General features: G+C 42.3%; 1 protein-coding gene across 3 annotated transcripts in view; it reads right to left on the bottom strand.

The window, feature by feature from the left end:
- Positions 1 to 1,236: 1,236 nt before the first annotated feature.
- Vrk1 (VRK serine/threonine kinase 1) overlaps positions 1,237 to 22,250 on the bottom strand; it is an 80,213-nt gene continuing 59,199 nt past the window's right edge. For all 3 annotated transcript variants that reach the window (XM_048362131.1, XM_048362132.1, XM_048362130.1), the window contains exons 12-13: positions 6,510 to 6,594; positions 1,237 to 1,428 (exon numbers count right to left, since the gene is read on the bottom strand). In XM_048362131.1, the coding sequence (XP_048218088.1) occupies positions 1,397 to 1,428; positions 6,510 to 6,594 (117 nt within the window). In that variant the 3' untranslated portion in view covers positions 1,237 to 1,396. The remainder of the gene's footprint in view (positions 1,429 to 6,509; positions 6,595 to 22,250) is intronic.

Raw genomic sequence — 22,250 nt, 5'->3', positions numbered from 1 at the left:
GTTGAGAATGTTGAACGGGATGACACTGATCAAGACGTACTGTGTTCATAAACTGCTTTGTTGAATGGCAACTCCTTTGTATGACTGCTTAAGGACAATAAATTTTAAAAAATAAAAAAATAAAAACTGGGCTGGGAATATGGCCTAGTGGCAAGAGCGCTCGCCTCCTACACATGAAGCTCTCGATTCGATTCCCCAGCACCACATATATGGAAAACGGGCCAGAAGGGGCGCTGTGGCTCAGGTGGCAGAGTGCTAGCCTTGAGCGGGAAGAAGCCAGGGACAGTGCTCAGGCCCTGAGTCCAAGGCCCAGGACTGGCCAAAAATAAATAAATAAATAAACAAAAAATAAAAATAAAAAACTGATATACCCTACTTCAGGTTTGCCCTGAGCAGTTATCTCATGCACCCACACATACGCTCTCTCTCTCTCTTACACATAAAATGGTTTCTTGTGGTGCTAAGGATTGAACTCTGGGCCTCGCACACTAGGAAAGCACGCTACATCCCCAGCCCTGTATTCTGAATATATCTTAAAATTCTTACACGTCTAAATAATGTCCATATGCCACGCCAAGTGAAAAAGTGTTCCATTATATGTCCAATGTCAACTTCTTTAACAAAGTAATGAACTTTGAGGAACATATCCTGTCCATAAATGTTAAAATTTCTTAGATTTTATTCCCAAGTAAAGAAACACTATTATAAATTTTCTGGTCACGAAAACTCAACAGTGTTTGTTTTCCTGTCCAAATATCATTTGCTACAACAACCAAAGTTGTGAGGAAATAATTGGTAAAGAGCTGTACTCTAGCTCACGGACCCGACTCCCCTAACAGGAGCCAGGCCTGGTGCGATCTGTGACTAACTGCACTTGACGATTTCTGGTCCATCTTCTTGTCCTAGAGCTGGCACGCTTACCCCGTGTCCTCTAACTTTTCTCCACACAGGTATGTGTTTCTGGCCCTTCTTTGAAACTCCTGTCTCATCAGCGAATGCTCAACAAGTGCTGTGGCGAAGAACGAAATCAATACAAACCAAACTTCATTGTTACAACCAATTGTGTATTTGTATTCAAGCCAAGGACACCTTTAAGTGCTGCATTTCCCTAACAGTGACACAGACTTGTCAACCATTTCCACCCACTCTGAGAAATACACAATGATTAGAAAAGTCTGGAACAGACTGGGGTAACGTAAAGAGTAAGACTCTGCAACGTCATAAATTAGTCCTCAATAAATTGTACAAAATATCCATTTTAATAAAATAATTTGTTTCTCAAAAACACAAGTATTTAATTATTACTCCCACCCCACAAGAACTCACATGAAATAAAACAAAATAGAAAAGGAGAAAAAGTCAAACAAGCAGAAGAAAGGTCGGTTCCCAGCACGAGTTACTTCTGGACTCTCTTTCTGGTTCTTGAACCTTAAAAATCAAAGAAATTTAAATAACCAATCATTAATTGATAAAAATGAAAGAGCAGCAATACAAACACTGCTATATTAGTTACTAATGTTTTAAAAATATCATTGACTTATGGTTTGTGGAGATGCAATCTGTCCCAAAGGGAGCATATTAGTATCCTAAAACTTAGGAAACTGTGTCCACTATTCTAATATTCTAACATTAAAAAACACAAATTAACACCCTCTACTTCCTAATCTTAACTGGTAGAAGCTTTTCCACTGGTAAAATACCGAAACACCAATATACACTGCTACTGAAATACTTCCCTCAATATTGTTATTGCAAAATTTCAGTCATTAACTCCAAATATAAACTACGGCTACAAGCATTTATTCTTCGGGAGACCCCGAGGTCACCACGTGGCATGAAAAGCAAGGGCTTTTATTTATTCTAAAATGAGCTGCTTTTTAAAGGCCTATTTCTTAAACTCTTTAGGCAGCAGAGCACTGAGATATGCTAAAGAGAAGTCTTTTTCACTAGGAACCCACAGCTGGTCCTGGTCTAAGGCTACTATAAATAGCTCCTATCCAAGTTCTCCAGGGTTGGAATTACTGAAGGATTCTCAGTGTGGGGGTGGAGAAGTGTTTCCTCCCCAGCAAGGAGGTTAACCACCCCCACTCATGCACCTCCACCAGAGCACACGGCCCGGGGCTGGCCTCCCACGTGGCCCCTTGGCTCCAGTGCGCTAGGGCTGTGAGCTGTGTTCTCTCTCCAGGAAGGAGCTGGGCACCCCAGCGAAGGGCACTGACACACACAGGAACCACAAAGGGCCAGCCCCATGTGCTAACCACACACCAACCTTTGACTCAAACAAATGACACATGCACAATACTTTCTAAAGGTGTTCTGATTGTGGGTTTATACAGTTACTCAATTGGATGATCAGTTTACAAATGAACATTTCTTTTCATTTCATTTTTCCAAGTTACCGTTTCAATTTAATTGTGAAAGTTCAAATCCCTGCCATTCAGAACATGCGCTATGGATGATTTAACAATTTGAGGTTTTCGCTTTAATTTTTGTGATATAGCTATTGAAATAAACCATGGTGGATTTTTAGCATTTTCTTTGGAGGATTTTGCAGTTAACTCTACAAAGAAAATTTTTAAATGGTGTTTTAGACCGGTGTCAATGGTGATCACAAACCAAGCTATCTGCACATGACAAAGAGCACTAATTCACATAGCGCCACAATGCCCTAACGCGGCATTTTACTCTTAAATACTGCTGCTTATCCCCTGCAGTCTGCACTGAGTGTTTCCCACTGAAATTCCCAACACTGTGACCACTTTGGACTTAGGGCACACTCTGGGCTGAGCACCCCGAAGGATACACTGCCTGCATCAATCGATTCAACACTTCCCCGTATCAATGCCAACTGCTGCCAAAAAAAAAAAAAAAAAAGCAAATAAAATAAATCCTGTCTTGTCTCGTGAGATGAAAATAACCATGTCCATAAAATACTACTGCTGCTGCTGCTGCTGCTGAGTCCAATCATAAAACTAATGTCGATGATTTGATGGTTGAAAAATAAGCTAAACGAGGCTGGGGACATTCCTCTCTGGTTTTTGAAGGGCGGGCCCTACGAGCGGGGGGTTTCCTGGTGCAGTGTCCCATCTCCACGGAACACACAAAGATGTCCAAACCCACAGGACTTCAAAACCAACTCCTTCCCAGGCACAGGAGTGCCATAAATATCATGACTACACTAACTAATTTTCAGTACAATTCTGAAATACTGGTATGGTTTGAAGTGCCAGAATATACATGGTTTTTTTCAAGGCTAATCATTTTCTGAGGGAGAGAAATTACTTGCAGCAAATAACCAAATTTTCTCAATTGGTAAAAATTATGCCTTGCATAAAAATAAAAGGATTAGAGGCCTCTGTTCTTCCCGAAAACTCCCCCATCACCCCTCTCTTTCTCTGAGAAAACCTACACAATACACACGGGGAAAGCTTTCAGAATATGTTCCCACACAATAGACCCCCAGCTATTCAAAATGAGTTTAGGTGTATCAAGAAAATTATACACGCTTTTACAATGGTCTAAATAGATATTAAAGGAAAGTTGCTCCATCTTGCTAGGCACAGCATTCTGAAAGATCACACAGTGAGAAAAATCTCTCACCATATTGTAAACCATAAACTGTGTTTGAAAATAAAATTGTTAATGAAGAAACTGACATTTCTAAAGCTGTTGTTAGAGGTAACCACTCTTGAAATACATTTCTGACATGAAATCTTAAGAGCTCTCAACCACAAAATGCACTAAATTGCATTACATATGTCATAAAAATTAAAAACCCCAAATGTAGTACCAAGCCTGCTCCTTCAAGTTACTTTAAGCTAGTGAATATATAATATATATATGGATTTGTATTTTTAAAATATATACTTTTTCATACAAGTCCCTCTCCCCCTCCCTTTTTTGCTAGAAACAATAACATCTTACCAACTGGGGAACCATTTCCCTTTTATGAATGTTTTGATGTTAAATACCATAACTGGCCTGTACTTTAGGGGGACAAAAAAATTACAATGGATTTTTTTGTTTTGTTTTTCTGTCATGAGGCTTGAACTCGGGGCCTGAGCACTCTTTTGCTCAAGGCTAGCATTCTACCACTTGAGCCACAGTGCCACTTTCAGTTCTCTGGTGGTTACCTGGGAGATAAACGTCTCACAGGGGACTTTCCTGCCTGAGCCGGCTTTGAACCATGATCTGAGGATATCAGCTTCCTGAGTAGCTACAATAACAATTACAGGTGTGAGCCACCTAGCGCTTGGCTAGGGGAAATTTTTTTAAATCCAAACAAAGAAACTCAGATTCTATATGCGTAACAGAGAATATCATCTTAAAGATGAAGTATCAAAAGTCCGAATTGTTCTCTTCGGTTATGTGTCTAGTCTCTTCATTAATAAAGTGAAAATCCTATTCTGACATGAGAAACAATCAGCATGAGGAACTCTCATTAAAACTTAAGGTACTAGAAACCTTTCTCATAGCTAAAACTAGATTTAAACTCACTTCAGATGGCTGGAGCTCCGGTGCTCACTAAGCAAAGCTCAGGTAACAAGTGACCTGTAGTCACTAGAGAGCCTCAGACTGCTCAGTGCGCAGCCAAGACGTGTCTTCAAGGGCGAAGGCCCAGTACCAGCCTTCCTAACCACGCAGGGCCTTTCCTAAACTCAAACTGCCACTTGTAAATTTCAAGGGACTTCTTTAAGAGAAGGAACATTACAGGTGCTCCTGCATCTTCCCCGCCACCCACCCCCTTTTGGTGCTGGTACTGGGGACTGAACTCAGGGCCGTGGGCTCTTACTCTACCACTTGAACCATGCCTGCAGTCTGACATGGCTGGTTAACTGGAGATGGGAGTCTCAAGATTGTTCTGCCCGACTGGCTTTGAACCATGATCTTCCAGACCTCAGCCTCTTAAAGTGACTGGGATTAGAGGAGTGAGCACCTGGCTCCTTATTTTGTCCCCACTCACTGTCACAGCTGCTGCTGCTAGCCTCTGGCTGAGACATGCTTCCATGCATTGCTCCTTGGGGCTCCTCACTTCCTAGTAACAGAATGAACAAGACAGGGGAGGAGGAAATAAAAAACCACAACAGTAGCAAATGGGTTGACAGCAGCAGAAAAAAAAGAGGGGGACGACTTAAAAACTTAGGGCCTCCAGAGGGAAGGTATGCACTTCCTCTTCAGACATCCCAAGGATTCTGAGCAAATGCCTATCAACAGAATGATGCCCTCTCCCTAGTACAGAATGTACAAAACATTCACAAACCCAGGACAGAGACCACTGTCTTTGAAATTCCAATACTTTACTTTCCTCACACATACACCAGGGCCACTGTCAAAGAAGGAAGGACATGCAGTGTTGGCCAAGCTCAATAAAGGCATTCATGGTATAATAAAATTTTTACCAAAACTAAAAGTCTTTTCACTAAAAATCAAAAACTGTATCAGAACCAACAAAAGACATGGAGGGGGCTGGGAATATGGCCTAGTGGCAAGAGTGCTTGCCTCTTATACATGAAGCCCTGGGTTCCATTCCCCAGCACCACAAATATAGAAAATGGCCAGAAGTGGCTCAAGTGGCAGAGTGCTAGCCTTGAGCAAAAAGAAATCGGGGACAGTGCTCAGGCCCTGAGTCCAAGGCCCAGGACTGGCAAAAAAAAAAGACATGGAGGTATGTAGGATGACAACTGGGTCTAAAGCAAAGAAAGGAAAGGGTGACATTGTCCAAAAACAAAAATGAACTCATTACCTGACTTATGAAATGGTAATCCCACTGTATAACACCTTAATAATAATAAAATTACATATGTGTGTATATATATACACACACAATATATATACACACACACCCAAACATGAATGATGTAGGCAAAACTGCATGTCTTCACTGTGTGAAGGAAAACATCTCATGGGCCTGGCACACACTGACTAGTTCTGCCACTTGACGATGTGTGTGGTCTTTGCTAACGCCATTTCTATAACTCCTGCTCCACGGGAAGTACCTTCAGTGCCTGCTGACAAGCCATCTAAGAAACAACCTGCTTCATTTCGAGAGCTTTGAGAAGTGATGGGTCCAAGCTCTATGCCCTTGCGTCATGACTTGTGAAGAAAAGAGCAGATAGGTAGACTTTATGGGGAAAGATCAGGCAACTCAGGCAAGCAGACGCTCGCAGGTACTGACTGACTTCACTAGTGTAAGGGAGAGCCAAGTTACGGCCTGACAATGAGGAGTCCCGGTCTCTCCCCCTCACCCTGTCACACTGGCACTGACAGTTACATGGTCAGTGCCTCAGGTTCCAGGTCTGCAAAGGGAGGGCAACCCCCACCCCAACTTCATGACTGCTGTGAAGAGGACACCATAGAGTGTATATAGAAGACACCCCAGCACACGCTATGCAGATACAGGCTCTATTTATGATAGTACTATAAACCAAGTGGTTACCTCCTCATCTGGTGGGAGGAAATGCAACTTGTGCCTATGTGTGTAAGAAGCGAAGCACACGTGTTCAACTTACGGGTCTGGATGGCCTCCTCTGTCTGTGTGCTTGAGCATTCCATATCTTCAACACTGGAAACTGTGCTTTCTTCTTTCTTTCGCTTCTATGGATAAAAATTCAAAAGATAGAGAGACATGTGGTCTGATGGTCAAAGAAGTAAATACACAAATATCATACATAGTTGAATATGTCTAATTAGGGCTGTGATGAAACATAAGAAGAATATTCCCAACTTCAATACAATGGTTTGTGAGGAAGAAATGGGAATGGGGACAAAACAGAAGAGAACCTCTAGTTGCATATGCAGTCAGTCTGGATTTTGAGTGTTGCTGGTGATCAGCTCAAACTTCATCACTAAGAACTATGTCAGCTGCTGCTGATCAGGCTGCTGATTAGACCAACTCTCCACAATGGGGGGGGGGGGGGGGGGGAGAATGAGAGGGACAGGAGAACTACCTGAGGAATAACCCAGGCTTCGCCTCACATACACAACCTAAGAGTGGTGGTAAAGTCCTACTCACTAATAAGCAAGGACATATTTCTAACCAATGTTTCTCTTTTACATTACATTTTACTAAATGTTTAAGTAAGAGGGCTACAAGCTTTATAGTAAATGAATAACCATCAAAGTACAACACTCTCCTAAAACCTTAAAAATCATGTGGATTTCCCACCATTCCCTTCAGCCACTCCTCTTCCTATTATTCTCCTGGCTGGGTATTGTTTGGGAGACAGTACTGATAATCTGTCACTTTCCATCCCTTCCCAAATGTGTGTGTATTTGTTTTGTATTAAATCCTGTCAGCGCAACATCCACGACCTAGTCCAATTCCAAGTCAAGTTTTTAATGATGTAATGTTTGTCTAAGCATAGAAAGACATCAGTTACAAATGTAAAACTTTTGTATTTGCCCTAACTCTATCTCCTGTTGTTTCAAATTTCAATGTGCAAAGCCCCAACTTTTATAATTCATAATTTATCTCATTTTCCTCATGTTTCCATTTAGGAAACAATCTAGTATGTCTTAAAGTTCACAGGATCACAACGCAACACGGATGTCCCATTTGTAGTTCCTAACCACGGACATGTTAGACTTTGTATGAGAAGGCTTCTTGTTGTGGCCACTCTGTGATAGCTCTAAAGGAAGATGAACCTGCTGACAACACACTGTGCTCCCTGAGGGCAGACAAGGGCCCTGCTCCACAGAGACCTGGGTGGGAAGGGTGAGCCTGTGCAAGCTCCATTAACTTAAAGCCTTCAAATGGTCGGAACTGTTATTATCTACGCATCACAATTAATCCTACGGTTACAACATGCTTGAGGTGGCTGTGGAAAGATCAGGACTCAGGGAAACCCACCATGGGTCCTAAAGAAAAGGTTTCACATATTCAAAAGTTAATAACTTGATTAAACCCTAAGTAACTTTAAAAGGCATTCGTTTAACAGATTTGTGTATGAAGGTATTGTTTCTCAATGGTAGCTATAAGAGTCACTACAACTTCACATAACTGATGAGAGAGGGGAGAGTGCCTTCCATCTTTCTTTTCCAAAGTGTTGCTTCATGATTACCATCTAAACCCTGCTGGGCTGAACAGATTGGTTCGATAATTACATACAATAACTGCAGTGGGCAGGTAACCCTCAGCTGGCACAGGGCAGCTCCCCTGTGAGAACTTCCATATGCAAACTGCACTGATGGAGTGCATTAGGTACATCTTTCCTGCCGGTGCGCAGGCCTGATTAACGCCAGCCAAGACTCCAAGGTTAGCATGTCAGCAGATTTGTGATGCATTAGGCAGGAATAAACACAGACACTTTTGTTCGTTCAGACCAAAATTAAGGAGGAATATTTCAGTCCTGTATCGCTTTCCATACAAGAGAGAATGCATTTTCTAGGTTTTGGAGGGCAAGTTTTTAAATGCTCATTATAAAAGGAGCTATCCAATATTTTGTACCAAGGAACCTAGTGCATTCATCTTGTTTTCAAGCTTATTTAATAAGAAGGAGCTTTCTTAATCTTCATGCAGGTAAATTACATAGGAATGGAAATCAGACAGTATTCACCCAACAAAGAAACACCTGTGCTTTAAACAGCATGTATTAGAGAAAAGCAGCGATTACATTAATCCACACTACAGCCAGGTAGCTCGGGCTCAACTTTTCTGACAACATATATAGTCTGGATAGAAAGGGCCAGTATTTCTAAAGACCACCAATTACCAAAACAAAACCAAACCCTTGAAGTATTTAACAGTATCTAAGTGTGCTGTTCGTTCATTTTATAAGGCGATGAGGGAGATTCCAAACAGTGTGCTGCAAGCTCCTTCCATCCAACATCTCCAAACGCTTCCTTTTAATTAGCAGCGTCCTTAGGCTTCAGATGCTTCGTGTGTCCTTCCCTTTGAACTGAAAATGGCTTCACCAAGTGACTATGCTAGTCTCTGATTTTGTCACATTCTCTACTGGGGCTCCCAGGGGTCTTTATGTGCACTTATAAATGAAAGCAAAATACTGCATGACACACAAGAAAACACAAAATACACTTAGAGTAGGCTTTTCTTTTAACTGAGAACAACTAAATTATCTTCCAAAATTAGGTTTACTTCAAAGGGCACTAGTATATATTTTATGCTTTGTATTTTTCAAGTATACAGATCTGCTAGATTAAAATTTAGCTAATTAGCAGGTTCTCACTTCTAACTGAGGAACAGGAAGACATATCAGCTAGATGGATGTGGACTAACAATTTGCTTATATTCTAAACACTGACTGGAGACAAGTAAAGCCGTTTCAATGCAGGGGAGGAAAAAAAAAAAAGAGTGAAAATATTCAGAGGTAAAACCAGACTGATTTTCAGTTTCCTAAGTCAAGTCTCCAAAGATCACCTTTAAGAAAAGCCAATCGGATGCACGGTCTCCAAACAGAGCACTCTGAAGGTTCCCCACTCCCCCCCCCCCGCCCCCCAGTTACAAACATCATTCATGTTTATTTTTAAGACGAGAATATTCAACCCAACTTTCAAATGTTTGATGTCACATAGGTGCCAAAGAACTCTGCGTAGAAATACTAGACTGCTCCATCAGTGAACCCAGTTATTTGATCGGGGCCACCTGACATCACCATACAAATGTACATAATTCTCATATTAATTATACTTCTAACTAAAAACAAGGCACTGGTTACACGAGTAACAGGGGACCAAAAAAAAAAAAAGGACAGACACGTCTTCTTTGAAAGGAAAACACAATATTTAAAAATGAGAGGATTTGGTTAGAACCCACCAATCAGCAGGAGAGCCGAGGGCCGCGGAGAAGCTCAGTCCGAGCTCTTGCTCTCCGCAGCACTCCCTCCCCAGCACTCCCTCCTCACACACCAGGGCCGCGGCCTCCTCGGGAGGACCGTTCTTTCCCAGGGATATTTCTGCTCTCACAGGCTCTCTAAGAGGCATACCGTACAGGTGTGAGTGGTATATACAGAGGTGTGTATTTGCTGAAGACTACGTTCATTCCTTCCTCCTTATGCATGCTCTCCAGGGCAAGGACAAGTCTTTGTCCTTTTTCTAACCCCCGGTGAGGATAACAGGATTACATGAAATTATCTGTGGATCTGAACCCAGAGAGCAATTACTCAACTATTGTTATACTGGCACAGAGCGGTTTTGACATCTTTCCTTCAAGTGACTCAAAAACTGAAGTATTTGAACGGGCATTAAGAAATACAGATGTATTTAAGAAAACGTAGAACTAGTGAGAGGAAGGAGAAGGGGATGGAAACGGGCAAGGAGATGAATGTTATGTTCTACCACAATGCACTAAAGCAGTTGCATTCTTTCAAATGAGCTCCGTGATGAAGACTGCAATGAGAATGTAGATTGCTGGAACGTCCTTCCACCGCAGCACTGATCTCTGCCTGGACAGGCCCAGAGAGGACGGCCACATGCTTACTAAGAATGTGCTCTGTCAATAGCCAAAATATGGAAACAACCCAGATGCCCCTCCACAGATGAATGGATCCAAAAAATATGGTACCTATACACAATGGAATACTACATAGTGATTAGGAATGGTGAAATATTGTTATTTGCAGGGAAATGGTCAGAACTTGAACAAATAATGTTGAGCGAGACAAGCCTAGAACACAGAAAACAAAGGGGCATGATCTCCCTGATATATGACTGTCAAGATGGGGTGACGGAGAGACAGTAGAGACCAGGTCTGTGAAACCAAAAACTGCTTGTCAAATGGTCTTTTCCACAGGATTGGGTCAGCGACCCAACATTATGTAACTAAAACCAAACAACTACTCAACATATAAAGGTCAAAAATTGACCTCTCAGGGGCTGGGGATATGGCCTAGTGCCAAGAGTGCCTGCCTCATATACATGAGGCCCTGGGTTCAATTCCCCAGCACCACATATATGGAAAACGGCCAGAAGGGGCGCTGTGGCTCAAGTGGCAGAGTGCTAGCCTTGAGCAAAAAGAAGCTAAGGGCCGTGCTCAGGCCCAGAGTCCAAGCCCCAGGACTGGCCAAAAAAAAACTGACCTCTCAGTGGATCACAATAGCTCAAAAGCTATGTATGTAGCTATGTATCTTCATATAAGACTACTGTCGACATATTGTCTAATGTCGACATTACATTTAAAGCCCTAGGCGAATTTTCTTGGGCGTGGCCACATGGCTACTGTATATGTTCTTGATACATTGTATATTGTATATATGTCTACCTGACCTAGAGAAGGGAAAGAAAAACAGGACGTAAGATATCACAAGAAATGTACACACTGCCCTACTATGTAACTGTACCCTTTTTGCACAACACCTTGTCAAAAAAATTTTGTTTAATTAATAAATAAATTACAAAAAAAAAAAAAAAAGAATGTGCTCTGTGCCGAGCACTGAGGCAGGCTTCATCCTCAACCATGACACCCAGCGAAGCTTCTAGGAAAACCAAACACACACACTCAATTTCTACACATTTGTCCTTTTGTAGAAACTGTCTAAGAAATCCTTTCAGTGCCCTTGAGAACTCTTAGGTACATACACTATATACATGGCTTCAGTCAATACCTGATTTTGTTATTTGTTTAAATTTAGATCTTTCGCTTGTCAACATTTTGAGGTTCTATCTACTCTAGAGATGAGAAGATGGAGAGGAAGTATTACTCAAGTAATTTTGTCAACTATTAACAGTTCTGGGGGAAAGTTTAGCAAGATATTTAAATATAAAGTTTGGAATGCAAATATTCTTCACGAGTTTCATTTATCCCTGTATTATTATAGCATCTTGAAGAATTAACCATTCACGCTAAGGTTCTCTCATTTACATGTACCAAAATGAACACTAATCCATACACAAGTGTGCCCAAAATTATGAATGCGTTTGTCACATCACAGTACACAAACAGAAGAGCACTGGCCGAGTGGCTACAGAACTAACAAAAGCACTGTTTTCATGGAAGGAGCAGGCTGTGTGGACACACTCGTTGCGGAATGCACCTGTGCCCTCCAGTTTGGCCTGCCGAGGAATCAGAGGAAGAGCTAGCTGCTCTGGAGCTCTCTTGTCACTGTCTTCCTCCTAAGTACACAGCGAATGGGCAGAAGACCTGAGAGAAGGGTAGGCCCTGGTCACACATCTACAGGGAGACTATTCCCGCCAGAACTTAATCTCATCAACCTTACAGATACTAATAGCGACGGCACTTCTGAAGACAACAGGTCCAACTCCTTGTCATCTGTGGCCTTTTGTGATCCTAACATCATTCACTATGTCACTCAAGCGAACTAGCAGTCATTTACCAAGCTGAAAGATTTCCAGAGATGCTAGAATGTCATTGTACTCGCTACGATGTCAGAATCAGTACGATGTCTCTCATTCCTGCTTCCCTCAGAGGGCTTCAGCATTGGCACCATTAGTGTCAAAAACTTTTAGCAAGCTAACACATTTTAAGGACAATTTGTGGGAAGACGCAAACGGGTATCTAGTGATGCCTTAATTGCCATCCAATTTATCCCTAAAATCACTAGGAGATTTTTTTTTAAGTACTTTTAATTTCTCTGAGAAAAACCGTTGTTTGAATGTGTATTGAGCTGCACGACCCTGAACGTTTCTACCTTGTAAAGGAGCACATGTCAGGTATAAATGCCACAAAGTATGCATAAAGTTATCTTAAAGTCCTCGCAAAATATCAAGTACTACATTCACGTTTAATTACCTAAAGTGTAAAGGGTGCATGTCCTACCATCAAAACAGAAGTTTTCTAAAGAACTTTCGAAGTATAAGACTTTTGGAAAGCTGTAACACTGGAAACTCAAGTGGATCAACAGTTCAGTGAAAACAAACCCTTCCAGTCTTGCAGGTTTGGACTCAAGCCACACATGAACAAGTTTCTTACAAAACCTAACAGCCTGGTTGGAATTACTGCTAACAGCGGGACGGGTTTTCACTCAGAACATCTATATCCACAAAACACCTAATTAGTTAGCACAGAGGCAAAAAGAGCAGCCACAAAATCTGGTGGTCAAAGGCCTTCTCCTTTAGGCTACCTGTTATGCTTTACCGATGGGCAGTTTCCAGGGTAAAAGCACAAACTCACGATGCTACATCGGAAGCTTTTATGCCACAGGAGTCACCATCCTGCTTTCCATTGGGAAATTAACTTTCAATTATTCACAAGCCTTTACAACACTCTACAACATATATATTCACCAACCAGAATACAAGCCAGGCAGTAGTCACATCTGTCTAATACCCTAAAACTTTATTTTTAAGGATATATTATATTTTATATATTTTAAGGATACATAACCTTAGCACCACTAATAATATTGCATTTTCCATTTACTCATGTGCTATGTATCTGCTGCTGCTCCCCGCACCTTACACTTCCCTTTTAGCCATCAAAGCAATCTTAAAACCAAGGTAGATTACATTATTATTTCCACAGAAAGTCTTTGTATTCATGTCCTATTAAAGATAAAGGTACAGAAATGTTTGACATTCTCTAAGTTAGAACTGTGATGTCACAGGAAACTGGACTCATCTAATTTTGAGTACCTCATAAGCATGTCCTCTCATTACTTTATCAAATCAATTTCCCTGGGCATCATTCAAGGAATTCATACCATACCCAAATTCCTTCTCCTACAGCAAGGTCCTTATACAGATCAAAACAGGATATGTGTGCACCACTTGCCCACACACAAAAACTGGTCACAGGGCTGATAAATGCTACCATTCCGAGTCTAAAATGCATAGTGTCTTCTATGCCACTTTATAAAAAGATCATTTTCTGCCTAGAAGTTAGCATTCAGACGCTCAGCTTTTGACTGGGTCTGTTTCCCAACTCTGTCTGCGTGATGGACTGAGCTAGGAAGTTTTGAAATCCTAAGGCCTGCCCCTCTCCCCCTCATGGCCTTTTATTGTTCATAATTGAGGATCGACTGGGGTCTTTATGTCCGCCAGCATCTCCCTCTGAGCTTTCTCCCTCCCCAGCCCCCACAGCTTGTACTTTGTTTCTGTGAGCAGGGCGGCTCAGGTGGCTGGAGGCTGGAAGTTCCTAGGTGGCCCCAATCTGCAGGCCCTGTCGCAGGACACTGATGTGCTCCTGGCTGCGGTTTCACTTCACTAGCCACCTTGTTTTCAGCGACACAGACTGCAAAAACTGTTTATCCCTCCTCCTCCCCTCCCACCACCAGACTCCTCCGTGTAAAGAACTCAAGAATGTCTTCACGGCTCCGGGCAAGGTCATCACGCTCTCTCCTAGTCTCTCTGACCCCGAGAGTAAAGGAACATTCAGGACAGCAAGGACGGCAACCCTGGAGCTGCACCACCCTCCCCAAGTCACAGGTCAGCCCGTCTGGAAGCCCAACTCCTGGGAGCCACGACTGCGGCTTTTCAGAGAGTAGTTCCTGTTTTTTAAAGTAATGGTCTTCATTTTCCCTGGCAAGATGAAAAAACTTATTTTTTTTTCTCTCCAAATCCTTATTCTTCTTATTTGTGAACTGTCACTGACTTCAGGGATGCAGCGTCTCCCATGTCAGGATGACAGCTAGTCTTATAAAAATCTGCATTAGAATGACCTGATGTATTGTGTGAAAAGGACCTCACAGACTAGACAAAGGAACAGAAGAACGGGGAGTCCTGACATCCAGAAATCCAGCCATCTGGCCACAAGTCTCTCCCTTCCACTGAAATCACTGGCAGGAGGCATCTGTAATGCAAACATCAAACTAACAGTAACAGGCGTTCCATCCTGAGCTAAGGAACAAAGACTGGCAAATACTAAGGGAAATTATGGAATCAAAAAGAGGACACTGAACTCAAACAAACAAAAAAAAAAACCCAATATATACCAGAGTAGTCTTTTGCTTTAAATCATAATTGTCATCCCAAAGAAAATTAAGAGGCCGTCATACCAGTAAAACAAGGAAAAGCTAATGTATAAAGAAAATAACCAGTTCCTTAAACTATGACTGCAAAGTAGAATACAGTGATCCTTCACACAGGAGTTAGTCAACCTTCGCTGTACTGAGGTTCACTTAGTGCTACTTCGTGGATTCTCATCTATCGTGGGGTCTCTGGAAGGTAACTCCCACCACAGTTGAGGGATCACCACTGACATTCCTGTTTTGTTTTGTTTTGTTTTTAAACCAGATACAGTGAAGCTGCAGCAAGTGACCGGGATATGGTGAGGACGACTGTAGATAAAAGCCCATGAGCCAGAAGAAATGTTCTATCCAGGACAATACTAAAGATGGAACACTCAAGTTCACAGAAAACATAGGAGCTGTGGAGCAGCCAGCTTTCAGAGTTCACAGAGCACTGCAGGAGTTCCAGAGGAGGAAGATATAGACAGGAGAGGAAGAGCTCATGAATATGAAGATAAATTTTTCAAGAGTTGAAGACAGGCATTGAGCATCCACTGAGTTACCAGTGAAACACACTGTGAAAAATAAGAGAATACCAAGATAAAGGGAAAAACCAGAAGCTTCAAGAATGGAAAAGACAAATCTAGTTTGAAAAAAAAAAATAACCAATGGGGCTGGGGACACGGGGCAAGTAGTAAAGCGTTTATCTAAAGAGCACAAGGTCCTAGGTTCAATTCCCAGTACCAAGAATGGAGATACCAATAAAGGCAGATGCTAGAAGACAACTTAGTTGTCGGGAACTATTATAGTTGCCCCTATATTTCTCTTTAGTGGGGCAAAATATAGCCTATTTCAACTTTCCAGTACTCAGGGTTTACCATTCACCAGTCCTCTTATAAAAAAAAAAAAAGTTACTTGAGCATATACTCTTAAAAATTAACCCAGTAAAAGGAAATAAATAACAAGAATAAACAGCAACAAAATATCAGTTTCTCATTAACTTTAAGTAATTAATGATACATACTGCATAAAACAAAAACAATTAGAATTAAAGTCTCACTGATTGTAATATGAGATGCTCTGTGAGTTGCTGAGCTGTTGTCTCTTGTGGGAAAAGGTACAAAGCCTAATTAACTCAAAATGCTCACACACAAACAAGTTACAATTTAAAAAAAATAATAAAGAGTGGGGACATTTAAGGGATAAGATTTCACAGTTTCACACGCCATTCCCCCACCCCACCAAAACCTTTAGAAATGAGTGGCAAATAAGCATTAAAAGCAGGCCTGGTGTGGATTTAACACCGCCAGCCTCCATGGTGTTGGCCAAGAAGTCTGCAAGCCACTTCTAGCAAATACCATGGCTGCCATTTACCACCAAACCACACTGGGAAAGAAGCTGGTGAGGAAATGCTACTCAAAAATGTTCCACAGTCATCTCAATTCAAAGGTGTAATCAAGGCAGCTTGGAAAATAAGGTCTGAAAAGCCTTTGGAACAGGAGGCCCTCAGATCCCCATAGAAATCCACCAAAAGCAAGATCTGACATTTTGTCTCTTCCTGCCTGGGAATCAGCCTGCACAGAAGGGGCAGAATAACCGAACCCATTCAGGATTAAGTATTTTCAACAATCAGCAGGGAATTACCAGAACAGATGACAAAAAAGAAAAAAGAAAAAAGAAACACATAAAGAGCTAAAACTATGGGGAAGAAAACAATGAAGCCTTTCTTTCACTGTGGATTAACAATACCTCAAATCAATCACTCAAATTTCTGTATCTTCTAGCTAGGAAGAGAAAGGAAATAAGAAAACACTGGATCTTCTGCCCTATGGCTCTCTAGATCCTCTGCTAATACTCCACAGCGTTAGGCAACTAGAATGAACAGACAACATCAAGCCCACAAGTCCAAACTATGAGGAAAACAGAACAGCTCATAGGATGTGGAAGTCCAATATTTCACATGTAGATAAAGCTCAACATGAATGAGAACAAGAGAAAAAGTATGTCATCAAGTTAAAAGACAAAAAGAGAAAACAAAAGACATATGAATAGCATGAAAGGCCGGATTTGATGGTACATGCTGGTAATGACAGCAATTAGTAGGCATGAGCAGGAAAATCATGAGTTCAAGGTCAGCCTGGGCCAAAAAGTCAGTTCAAGACCAGCCTAGACCAGCCTAGAGTCAAAGGGGGGAAAAAATTTGTACATATACACATATATACATCTGAAAACTACTCTGGAAGACAACACAGTTCTTCATAAAGGAAAGAAGGGAGAGAGGGAGAGAAAGGAAGAAAAGAAGGAAAGAGAAAGGTAAATTTGGGATCATCACATATAATACAAAAGGTAAGAAACAAGAGGATCAATTAGACCATTCTACCAACACAAAAAGCACGACTATAACTGAACTAAGTGAAAGAACATGGAAATGGAGAGAGGAGTAGACCATGTTTATGGAAAAGGATATTATAAACATGTTGCTTCCTCCCATACTGGTCTATTGAACCAGCAAAATCTCAACACTACTTTTGTGGTAACTAATAGTCTGACTTTAAGGTTTAAATGGAAACTCAAAGAAGCCAAGAAGAGCAAAGACAATCTTAGGGGCAATGTTGGAGGAGTTCCATGTTTGGAGAGAAAGAACCATGAAGCCCCATGGCATTAGTGGGAGGATTGATCCACACCAGGCCGATGTCAGGGAACAAATATTTACCCCGCAATTCTGACATTATGGTCTTCTCAACATGCCCAGATTAACCAGACCCAACACAAACACTGACTTACACCATGTATAATTTATCTACTTCTGTGAAATAATGTGAAGAAGGTCTTCACGATCTTGAAGCTGGTAAAATTTCCCTAAATACAATATAAAAAGCACTAACCATAAATTAAAACTGACCAATTCAACTTCATTAAAAGAACTTCTGGGAGAAGAAAGATGGCGCCGATAGAAAAGGGAGGCACCCCGACTCGCTCCAACGGCATAGTGAGCTGGGAACCCCAACACCCAACACCCCATCAAGAACCCAGCAAAACCAGCAGCCAGAAGCAGTGGAGAAACGCAGGAAAACAAAAAGGAGCAAAAAAGAAGAACCGAAAACCTACACGGAGCCGGAGATTCACCGGGGCACCCTCCCCCCTCCAGCCGACCCTGGCCCAAACAGGGTCAGGCTGGGAAAGGGGAACCCGGCGATCGGCAGACAGGCTGCCAGGAGCGCAGAATTCATATAGGGGGAGACCCCACGGACACAAGGCAGGGTGTGGACCAAGACACACCGGCAGCGACGAGAAGTTCGGGTCCACACCGGGTTTGGACAAGGGAACCCAGCGCGGCAGAAATCGGGAACCAGGGAAGCCACCACGACACTTAGCCAACCCCTGGAGGGCCAACGGCTGCGCGGGACACACACACAAAGCAGCAAAAGTGAGTGCCCTCCCTCCCCCCTCCCCCACCCCTGAGGGAACAAAGAACCCACAAATCAGGCGGGGAAGCTCCCATCAGGCGCTGGGAAGTCAGTTTAGCAGGGGAAGGGCTCAGCAGCACCAACACCCCACAGGTTCCTGAACTGGCAGAACCGGCCCCACCCCCTTCCCAACAGGGGCCGGGAGACAGCCGGTTGTGCAAACCCCACCTGAGGCGCCTGGACCTCGCAGACTCTTACAACTAAAACCACAGGCGCTGGTGGGCAATACCAGCCCAGCAGGGTCACTTGAGCCTGATCACGTCCCCCCTCCTCACAGCGGAGGTGAGGTCTGAAGGTGCCAAGCCACACCCGGAAAGTCGATCCCACTGGGCCCCACACGTACCCCCCCCCCAACGGACTCGTGGGAGGGCGCAAGCACAACCCAACAACCCAGGACTTGCTCTGGGAGGCATATCCCGCCGAAGTGCCTGTTGCACTGGACGCACAGCGCACAGGAGGGCGGGGCCCCTGGCGACAGCGCCCGCTCTGGTAGGCGTACCCTGCACTGGTGGGCGGGGACACAGCGACAGCACCTGCTGCCGTAGACACATCTACACAGGAGGGAGGGAGGAGCTACAAACCAAACCTGAGAAGCCATCAAGATCTCCAGATGCGCAAATCACAAAGAAACATAACTCAGTTCATCAAAGGGCAAGCCAACTCGCCAGCTCCAAAAAGCAGCACGACTGAAGAGGAGATGGAGACTAAAAAAGCAAATGAGGCCATGTTAACAGGAATGATCGAAAGCATCAGAAATGAAATCAGAAAACAATTCCAGGAATTTAGAGCGGAAATCTGGAAGGACACCCAGGAAGCCAAGAAAGAAATGGAAGCAAAACTGGATACAATGCAAACCTGCTTTAAAGAAATGGAAGCAAAAATGGATACAATGCAAGCTGCCTTTAAAGAAAATCTCCACATCCTAAGAATTGAAATGCATGAAAAAATAGATTTAAAATACAACTCTTTAAAGGAAGAAATCTCCACGATCAGAGCTGATATGACAACCATAAATAGCTCTCTGACATCCATAAACTCCGCAATTGAAACCATGACACAAAGAGTAGACCATATAGAATCCAGAATCTCTCGCCTGGACGATGAAGCAGCTGACAACAACCAGAAAATGACCACACTCCAAGAAAAGGTGAAGCTTCAGGGAAGACTAATCCAGGAACTAATGGACAAAGACAAGAGATATAATCTGCGCATAATTGGAATAGAAGAAGGAGCCGAATACCAGAGCAGAGGGCTTAATCATGTTCTCAATAAAGTTATTGCAGAAAACTTCCCCAATCTCACAGGGGACCCCATCCAGGTAACCGAAGCCTATAGGACACCTGGCAGGCCAGACCCCAGGAAAGCCACCCCAAGGCACATAATATTCAAGACTACAGACCTCAAGATTAAAGAGCAAATTCTGAAGTCAGCCAAAGCGAAGAAGGAAACTTTTTTCAATGGGAAGAGGATTCGAATAACATCCGACTTATCCACACAAACTTACCAAGCTCGAAGCGAGTGGAAGAACACCATCCAAGTACTCCAGAATAACAATTTACAACCTCGGATCAAATATCCAGCGAAATTGGAGTTCACATTCGAAGGGAGAACCAGATCTTTCCACACCAAAGAGGAGCTAAAGGAGTATGTGAATAAAAAACCAGCCCTACAGCGAATATTAAGAGGGGAACCCCACCCAACAGAGATCGTAAAAGACACACAGACAGAATCAGAAAGAAACTTCAATAGCCAAAGTCCAGCAGAAACACAAGCTCACTAAAGACAAGAAGAAAAAAAAAAGAAGAAGAAGAAGAAAAAACAGCCCACCAAGAAAATGGAAGGAGAAAAAACACCCTTATCCTTGATCTCTTTAAATATAAATGGTTTAAACTCCCCAATAAAGAGGAGCAGACTGGCAGAATGGATTCGCAAACAAAAAGTTGACATCTGCTGTCTACAAGAGACCCACCTTACAGCAAGGGACAAAAACAGGCTTCGAGTGAAAGGATGGAGCAAGATCTACCAAGCAAATGCATCCACCAAAACGGCAGGTGTAGCCATCCTGATCTCAGACAAGCTTGACTTCTCTTTAAAGTCCACTCAAAAAGACAAAGAAGGACACTACATATTAATACAAGGAAAAATACAGAATCAAGAAATCACGGTGATAAATGTATACTCACCAAACAAAAGAGGCCCAACATATGTCAAGCAAATTCTCAAAGAATTACAGAGCAAGATAGACGCAAACACAATCATAGTGGGTGACTTTAATACTCCTCTCTCTCCAAGAGACAGATCCAACACCCAGAGGATTAGTAAGGGAGCTGAGGACCTAAATAACACCATTTCCCAAATGGATCTAACAGACCTATATAGAACCTTTCACCCCACAGAGACCCAATACACCTTCTTTTCAGCAGCCCATGGATCATATTCCAAAATAGACCACGTCATAGCCCACACAAAGAACCTCAGCAAATACAAAAGTATTGACGTCATCCCATGTATTATATCTGATCACAGTGGATTAAAGGTAACCCTCAACAACAAAGGATACCACAGAGCCTATACACACTCTTGGAGGCTAAACCCCACGCTGCTATCCAACACTTGGGCCACAGATCAAATTAAAGATGAAATCAACGAATTCATAAGCCACAATGACAAAGAAAACACATCACAAAGAAACCTATGGGACACAGCTAAGGCAGTACTGAGGGGCAAGATCATTGCACTCAGCACCCACATTAAAAGAATGGAAGCAGAGCAGGTGAATACCCTCACGATGAAACTAAAACAACTGGAGAAACAAGAAATGACAGAATCTAAAACGACTAGGAGGGGAGAGATCACAAAGATTAAAGAAGAGATAAATCTGATTGAAAATAGAAAGACCATTCAACAAATAAATAAGACTAAAAGCTGGTTCTTTGAGAAAATAAACAAAATTGACAGACCCCTTGCAAGACTTACAAAAAAAAGAAGAGAAGAGACTCATATTCGTAAAATCAGGGACTCCACAGGAAAAATTACAACAAGTACACACGATATTCAAACAATCATAAGGAGCTATTTCCAAAACCTCTACTCAGCAAAAAACAATAATTCTACAGAAATGGATCAATTCTTAGAGAAGTACAAACTGCCCAAACTGAACCAAGAAGAAATAAATCAGCTAAATAAACCAATAACTTACGGTGAGATACAGGAGGTAATCAAGAACCTCCCTACTAAGAAAAGCCCAGGCCCAGATGGATTCACCAACGAATTCTACAAAACCTTTAGTGAGGAGCTAATTCCAATACTCCTCAAACTCTTCCGCGAAATAGAAATGGAGGGAGAAATCCCAAACTCATTCTACGAAGCTAATATCATACTAATTCCCAAACCAGGCAAAGACCCAACAAAAAAAGAGAACTACAGACCAATATCACTAATGAACACAGATGCAAAGCTCCTCAATAAAATATTAGCTAATAGGATCCAGAAAGTGATCAAGAATATCATACATCATGACCAAGTAGGCTTCATCCCTCAGTCACAAGGATGGTTCAACATCCGTAAATCAATCAACGTAATTCACCACATAAACAGAACTAAAATCAAGAATCACATTGTTATCTCAGTCGATGCCCAAAAAGCCTTTGACAAAATACAACATCCATACCTATTAAAAGCTTTGGAGAGAACAGGAATAGATGGAACATTCCTCAAAACAATAAAAGCAATATACAACAGACCAACTGCTAATATCATATTAAATGGAGAGAAACTTAAGTCATTCCCCCTAAAATCAGGAACAAGACAAGGATGCCCACTCTCCCCACTTCTGTTCAACATAGTGCTGGAATCCCTAGCCATAGCAATAAGGCAAGAGGAGGACATCAAAAGGATCCACATCGGCAAGGAAGAAATCAAGTTA

This window comes from Perognathus longimembris, chromosome 14 (assembly GCF_023159225.1).
Source record: "Perognathus longimembris pacificus isolate PPM17 chromosome 14, ASM2315922v1, whole genome shotgun sequence".
Classification (NCBI taxonomy): domain Eukaryota; kingdom Metazoa; phylum Chordata; class Mammalia; order Rodentia; family Heteromyidae; genus Perognathus; species Perognathus longimembris.
This window is presented reverse-complemented; position numbering and strand designations above follow the sequence as displayed.